General features: G+C 47.8%; 1 protein-coding gene across 2 annotated transcripts in view; it reads left to right on the top strand.

Moving 5' to 3' along the window:
• Positions 1-1,099: 1,099 nt before the first annotated feature.
• Positions 1,100-7,411, top strand: part of CDK14 (cyclin dependent kinase 14) — a 241,054-nt gene continuing 234,742 nt past the window's right edge. The window contains exon 1 of one of the 2 annotated variants that reach the window (XM_082194167.1): positions 1,100-1,765. In XM_082194167.1, coding sequence (XP_082050293.1) covers positions 1,666-1,765 — 100 coding nt within the window. In that variant the 5' untranslated portion in view covers positions 1,100-1,665. The remainder of the gene's footprint in view (positions 1,766-7,411) is intronic. The other variant, XM_082194166.1, reaches the window with a different exon arrangement.

Raw genomic sequence — 7,411 nt, 5'->3', positions numbered from 1 at the left:
CCCTGTGCTAGACAGATAGAGCCAAATGGTTAAAATATAATTTGTGCTGCCAGTTAAACAAGTGCAGCAAAGGCGAACACATTTCCCCTAGTGCAGGATACCCTCTAGATTAATTCACCTTGGCCAACTGATGTGTTAAAATTCAACACTACCTGTGTACACTTTGCCTTTTATAAGCCTTTGTTATTGCAGAAACACTTGACCCAGTGTCATGTGGACATCATAAAGCAGAAGAGGAAGTCAACTGCTTGGGCATTCATCTGTTCTGAAAAGCGAGCAGGACTTTTTGCAGAGTGACATGCCAGTTTTGGCAGAAGTTGCTGGTGCAAAAGGCCAGCCCCCACAAACTGACAGCGCTTGCCGGACCACCCATCTGCTTATATACTTCACCCTACTTTTCACCCCTGAACATACCATAAAAGCCTAATTAAATCTGCTGGGTACTTGAGCATCCTTTCCCAACCTTGGGTCCTTAGCTCTTGTTGGACTACAACTCCCATCATCCATAGCCAGCAGTGGTCAGGGACGATGGGAGTCGTAGTACATCTGGGGACCCAAAGTTGGGAGAGCCTGTCCTAGAGAGCATCCTTACCAGCTCCCATCAGCCCCAGCTAGCACAGGCAGGGATGGTAGGAGTTGCCGTCGAAAACATCTGGGAGGGGACCAAGTCAAAGAGGCCGGTACTGTCTCGCCAAATTTGGCGGGGCTTCTCTTGAGAGTAAACTTGCTTAAGGCTTGCGCTGTGGGGGGGGGGGGCGTTTTGACGCCAAGAGGCCGCCAAGTTTCCCGCGCGCAGTTTCCTCGGGAGCAAAAGTTCCCGCCTTATATATCCAGTGAGCCTCGCGCAAAGAACGGGGCTGGTTCGGGGCCTGACGACTGAGAGAGAGAGAGAAGAAAAGAAAAGGAGCCCAATTGCATTGTGAGGGAAAGAAAGAGAATTGAACGCTGGCGAGGGAGAGGAAGAAAACTCCCCGACGAGCCGGCGTCCCTCGCCCGGGCCAATGAGCGGCGCGCGGAGCGGGGAGTGTGGGCGGGGCGCGGGCGGCCTCCGCCTCCAGGGGAGAGAGCGAGGGCGGCCGGGAGGGAGAGAGTTGTTCTTCGGGCCGCGGCTGGAGGAGCAGCAGCTGCTCGCCTGAGGGGCGGCAGCAGCAGCCTCCCTTTTTCTGGCCGCAGCCCCTGACAGGGCTTTGCTCCTCCTCGGCGCCTTACTCCTTGCCTCCCTCCTGCTTTTCTCTCTTACCCTCCCCATTCCTGGGGTCTCTTTCTTCCCCGCAGATATAACCCCCCCGCCCTCGCCTCCTTTCTCCACCCCTCATTGTCTCGGGGAGCGCGTCGCCCAATTCCTCGAAGGGGCGGGCGGGAGAAACTTGGCTATGGGTGAGGACAGTGAAGTAGCGGCGGCCCCGGCGCTTGCTGCGTCTCGGGGCACCTCCGCGTAAAAAGAGCGAGAGGGCGCAGCGCTTCCCCTGCTCAGCCGGACGGAGCGGGGCTTTCCCTGGGGCGTCTTGGGCGCGTGCAGAGCAGCACCGGCAAGCCGCCTCCTTTCGGGCTGAGGTTGCCTCTTCTTGCCCGGCTCCCGGGCGGGCGCTGGGTGACTTTCTCGCCGCCCCCTCCCCTTCTCCTCCTCCTCCTCCTTCTCTTTCTGCGCTCTCCCAGCGGAGCCAGATGTGCGACCTGCTCGACTCGCAGCCGCCGCCCGCCGAGAAGAAGCTCAGCAGGATGAAAAAGTTGCGGCGAACTTTGTCGGAGAGTTTCGGCCGAATCGGTGGGTGAGAGCGAGCGAGTTAAGCCGGGGGCTGTCGGTGGATTAGGCTCGCTCAGCTGCGCCTAGGGCGTCTATCATCATCATTTTTGCGAGCCTTCCCGGCTGCGAGGGGCGGCATTGCTTACGTCAACATTTTCCTTTTTTTTAAGGGAAATTCTCTTATTCCGAATAGGATTCCTCGCAAGAAAAGGGAAAAGTTGACAGCTATGCTTTATGCCTCGCTTGCTCCTCCTCGGGTGCCCTTGCCCCGCGAGGAAGCGTTTGGGGGGGGGGGAGAGCTCTTATTCTGGGTCGCTTTATGCGGATGAAGTCCTCTTTTTCTCTTTTGACGCCCCTCCCGCTTTCAGTTTTTTCTGCAACATCTGGTCGAATACGCAGAAGTTGCTGCTAGATCGGATTCACACACACCCCGTCCCCAAACCCAGATAACTCTCTCAACTAGAAGTGATTCCTAATTCAATGTACTTGGGCTAACAGCCCTAAAATTTATTTATTTTTAAAGACGTCGAGTATTAATGCTTGACACGTAACAAAACTTTACTCTGTGTTGAGTATATTTTACATCATAGGTTCGATGTTCGTGTATTGGAGATAATTTAAGATTAGTTATTCCTTTGCAAACCTGAACTAAGTTCTCTTTCGTTTAGTCAAGAGTGGCGCCCCTAATTCCTCCCCTTTACAAAAGTGCATTGAAAGTGGAGTAGTGATTTTTAATTCTATGCTAATTACTGACTGTGCTGGACTTGGTAGTAAGAAGTTCCTCTGTATTAACTGGACCCATGCATTCAAATAGCCTTTAGTTATGGATTTGAGTGTTATGCTTTGGGAGGGGGGGGGGAATGAATAAGATCTCGTACGTGTGCCTGATGAACCACTTAATGTACTGCATCAGCTTTTGCCAATCTGGTGCCCTCCAAATGTTTTGGCCTGCGACTTCCATCAATCCTAGCATGGCAGCTGAGCCTGATGGGAGTTGTAAATCCAAAACATTTGGAGGACTTCAGGTCTAGTGCAGGTTGTGTTACACGTGCCTGAGGTTTGCACTGGGAAAAATGTGAATGAGATGAATGTGTATCATAGTAGCATACATTCACTGTTGCTTTGATTGACTGCAGCTGTCAAGTACATATAATCATGGCAAACATGGATTTGATGTATGAGATGACCCAGTTAGAACATGCCCATTATGTTGTAGAAATAGTCAGAGTAATGTGGGTCCGAATGGTTTATAACTTGAAACTACTGATACTGTGTGTAGCCTGGCTGGACCTTTCAGAGGCACCCTCCTCTCCTATTATGAGAAGGAATGAGTCACAAATGTAAGCTAATCATCCCCCAAAGATGAAGGTAACAAAGTGTGCAATGAATGAGCAGCAGTATTTGGAAATTATTTTGAGGGGTAACCTCTTGTGGCCGGGGGGGGGGGGCGGGGGCTCCTACATATCCACTATTAATATTGTTGTTATAGCAAAAGGAACCTCTCTATTTTATTAGGCCCTGTTCTGTAATTAAAAACCAAAGTGGGACATGCAATGCCAATTAATTACATAGTTTCTGCTGGTGGAGTATAAATAAGTGGGAGCTTAGTTTTCCAGATGGCTTAGCTGTAAGGGAGGCCGTTGTTGGAACTGTGAATTAGCCGAACTGTCAGGTTCTGGTCCAACTTATGGATGCAAAGTTATTTCCTTTTCCTTTAAATCTTTGCTTAATACTGTTATGAATCTACAGTGCTGCTGGCTTGCTGACTCACAAAGGACTTGCAGGCTGACACACCATTGTGAGAGCCACACATATTTTAATTTCTGTTCTTGCATCTCCCAGCCAGATTGCCAATTGGAAGTGACATAGGAATAGAAAAACGATGCCCTGTCTTCTAAACTATTCCATTCGTTTCTGTTATCTTAAATCTTGTGACCACTGTTTTGCTTCACTCAGCCCCGCCTGCCACAGAGTTCTTAGTCATTTTTTCGGTATTTCTTGCTTTGTCCTGAATATCCTTTGTGGAGTACAGAGTGTGATAGTGTGCACAAAGGGAGGGGGGTAAGGCTCTATGCTTTGCAAGACGCTTTACAGCCCTGTCTTGAACAATTCCAAGAACTCTCCCCAAGTGGGTGAAGTTCCATTAATTCTCAAAGTGTGTACTGTATAGGATCGCAGCACAAACCCTCAAATTCTGAGCACATTTCTCTGAGAAAATTCCCCTGAACTCAATGGGTGCTTGCTTCTAAGTCAGCTTAGGAGATGGGAGCCTCAGGCCTTAGGGAGCACCCTGTCTACAGCCGTACACTCCTTAGCAGTCCTGCATTGTTCCCTTCTTCAGTGCTTTTGCCAGGGTGCAGTGTGAGGCTGATAATGCCTCTTGCTTCCTGGGATGTGGACAACAGAGACAAGGCTGTGTGTGTGTGTGTGTGTGTGTGTGTAAAAACCAGCCTGTTAGAATTTTAATTCATTGCCTCTGACCACTACTGCCCCATTGGCTGCCTAGAAAGGAATGCAGCCTGCAGGCTGAAAAAGGGCTGGCCACCTCTGTTCTGAACCCGCCATCCTCATTACTTATGGCTTTACTTTATTGTTTTAAAAAACAAACTGGATAACTTAACAGGGCGATCATCTGAGGAAGTTTGCTCTGAAAAAGAGACACACCCACTTCAGTGTGCCGTCAGTCTGATAGGGAAGCGTCTGGGGTCATTCAGCAGTGTCAGAAATTAAATGTAATAAATGGGGAAGGGCTGTAGGCAGGGGTGGATTTAGGGCTGTGCAAGTGGTGTGCATGCACTGGGCGCTCAGTCTGTGCACTGGGCTTTGGGAAGGAGGTATGAGGCTCTGATAGGGTCCCAGAGTCCTTCCTCTTTCCCAGAGCCTATGTAGTGCTTTCCAAGCTTTGAGAAGGAGGCAGGAAGGTTTTAAAGGTAAAGGAACCCCTGACCATTAGGTTCAGTCATGACCGACTCTGGGGTTGCGGCGCTCATCTCGCTTAATTGGCCAAGGGAGCCAGTGTACAGCTTCCGGGTCATGTTGGCCAGCATGACCAAGCTGCTTCTGGCAAACCAGAGCAGCACTCGGAAACGCTGTTTACCTTCCCGCCAGAGCGGTACCTATTTATCCACTTGCACTTTGATGTGCCTTCGAACTGCTAGGTTGGCAGGAGCAGGGACCAAGCAACGGGAGCTCACCCTGTCGCGGTGATTCGAACCGCTGACCTTCTGATCGGCAAGTCCTAGGCTCTGTGGTTTAACCCACAGCGCTACCCGCGTCCCCCATGGAAGGTTTTAGGACCCTATTAAGAGCCTCACACCTCCTTCCCAAAATCAGAGAGGTCTAGAGGAAATGGAAACTGTTGCTTTAGTTGTTGTTGTTTTTGATGCACTTTTAAAAAATAAGTTGGGGTAAACAAACAGGAAGGGTGTTTCTTGGTTTCAGGTGAGATGACTACTGATAGCTTTTGAGAAATCCCAGTCTATCATTTTCTACACGCTCCTCCTACTTATATTTATATTAAAGTATTTACTTGCTGCCCACATCCATATTTCTGATGTCACTAAATAGTTCTGGGGTTTGGGGTTTTGTTTTGTTTTTTTGGCCGCCCGCCTTCTTGCCTGAAATGAAACCCTAGTTACAGCTTCTTTAGGCACAGGCTAACATTTTCCTGTAAAATTGTTTCCACTTTGCCCTATTGGCAAATGCTGAACTTAAAAAAAGTATGTCTTGACAGTATAAATGGTTTCCTAGTCATTGCAAGCAGCAGTGTAAAAGGATGTCTGATAGAAATATGCATTAAACTTCTGTTGGGATTACTTGGTGTGTATGTAATTCCTTCAAATTAAGGTAAAATATAAGCCAAACTCGCATTACCTGACCACTCTGAATGCTTAAAATATTACCTTGTTTGGGATGGCACAAGGACTTAAGACCCCTTTGTTGAAGCTACAAAGTTAGATTAGCCATAGCAAGGAAGGATTTATTTTTTAATTATTTTTTTGGGTAGAGGGTGAATAATGCTCTTTGAGATAACAAACTTCATCTGAGGCTTTTTGCAGATCTGGCACAAAACAGATAATTTGGATCCTGTTTTTCTCTCTGTGTTTGGCAAGTTAGCTTTCACACATTCCCAGTATCCCTTGCTGTTCTGCGGCTTGCTATCCACACTCTGGGGAGACCTTGAAAAGATTGTGTCTAGGCTGCATTTTTCTGTTCCTCCCCAATCACTTCTCCCTCCTCCAGTGATGGCCATTCAGAATGTCAGGGCAGAAGGGCCAACAGAGCAAAGCCAAGCCCAGTGACAGGCAGAGCTAACTATTTCTGATTTTGCTTCTATCCTCTTCTCCAAAGGCAACACAGGGGTTGACAGCCAGTTTAGCCACCTGAACTGGTTGTTAGTAAGAAGGCAGGAAGGGGGGGGTGGAGACTTGTGGAGCAATGCTCTTTTTGCTCTAATGGACCAGACACCACTGTCTTCCCTCCTCTGCCTTTTCCCATTCTGGACATGTGTTCAAACATTTCTGAACCTGAGTACATATACATATACATATATTTTCTGGGAAGAGTGCAGGAGAATATATTTATCAACCTTATCCAGCTAGTTACTATGTTTCACAATAGGCAAGAAGGAAAAGCTTGTGGATTTTTTGGGAGAGTTTAGAAAGCAATATCAATTTTCTTTTTTGTTGTTTTGCTTTTAATGTGGTCTTGTGTAAAGCAGCAGCAGCTGCTGCTGCTGCTGCTGCTAACGACGATACACACACATATAAAAGCCAAATGTAAGTGCAGTGGTTATAGTCTCCCAGGTAATCCCCCACATTTGCTTTGTGGTGTCCTTGAGCGGATAACTTCTCCAAACTGGGCACGAGGCAGCCAGTGGTATTGCATTTATTTGGTTCGGTGCTACCCAGAAACAAAAAGTTCAGGGTTGTGCTTGGGTGAGGAGATAGCGGAGATAGGGTTTGGTGACAAGCAACCCACTGAAACGGTAGACTGTTGACCCCACAAAATGTGCTCATGTCTGTAGGATTGACTGGATATGTACAATGGCTATATTTACTTGTCAGATTTTCCACGGTAAGAGGAAATCCCAATTAGGCCCACATGTGGACATGAGCAATGCTAGTTTCAGGATAAACTCCTGCCTAGATTCCAATACAGTGGTACTTTGGGTTACATACGCTTCAGGTTACAGACTCTGCTAACCCATAAATAGTGCTTCAGGTTAAGAACTTTGCTTCAGGATGAGAACAGAAATTGTGCTCCAGTGGTGCGGCGGCAGCAGGAGGCCCCATTAGCTAAAGTGGTGCTTCAGGTTAAGAACAGTTTCAGGTTAAGTATGGACCTCTGGAACGAATTAAGTACTTAACCCGAGGTACCACTGTATCTTGTGTTAGAATCCCTGATTTGTAGCAGTTCCTTAATTCTGAAGGGGACGGGTTTGAGGCTATTTCTTGAATGTATTTGGTGCGCCTATCCAGATGGATGATTTGGTTACACCTGTCCTTATATTTGTTTTAGGTGCTTTATTGCTAAGCATTTGAGAACCAGAAACCCTTGTGGATCTACTGCAAATCATCTAGCAATCTGCTAGTAGGTTCTGATCTACCTTCTGCTCACCCCTTTCTGCAGTTCTTAATCGCTTGATTGCATGAGCGCACTGGAAAT

Source organism: Podarcis vaucheri (assembly GCF_965113315.1).
Source record: "Podarcis vaucheri genome assembly, chromosome: 12".
Lineage (NCBI taxonomy): Eukaryota > Metazoa > Chordata > Lepidosauria > Squamata > Lacertidae > Podarcis > Podarcis vaucheri.
The sequence above is the reverse complement of the archived record's forward strand: the minus strand, read 5'-3'. Positions and strand labels throughout refer to the sequence as shown.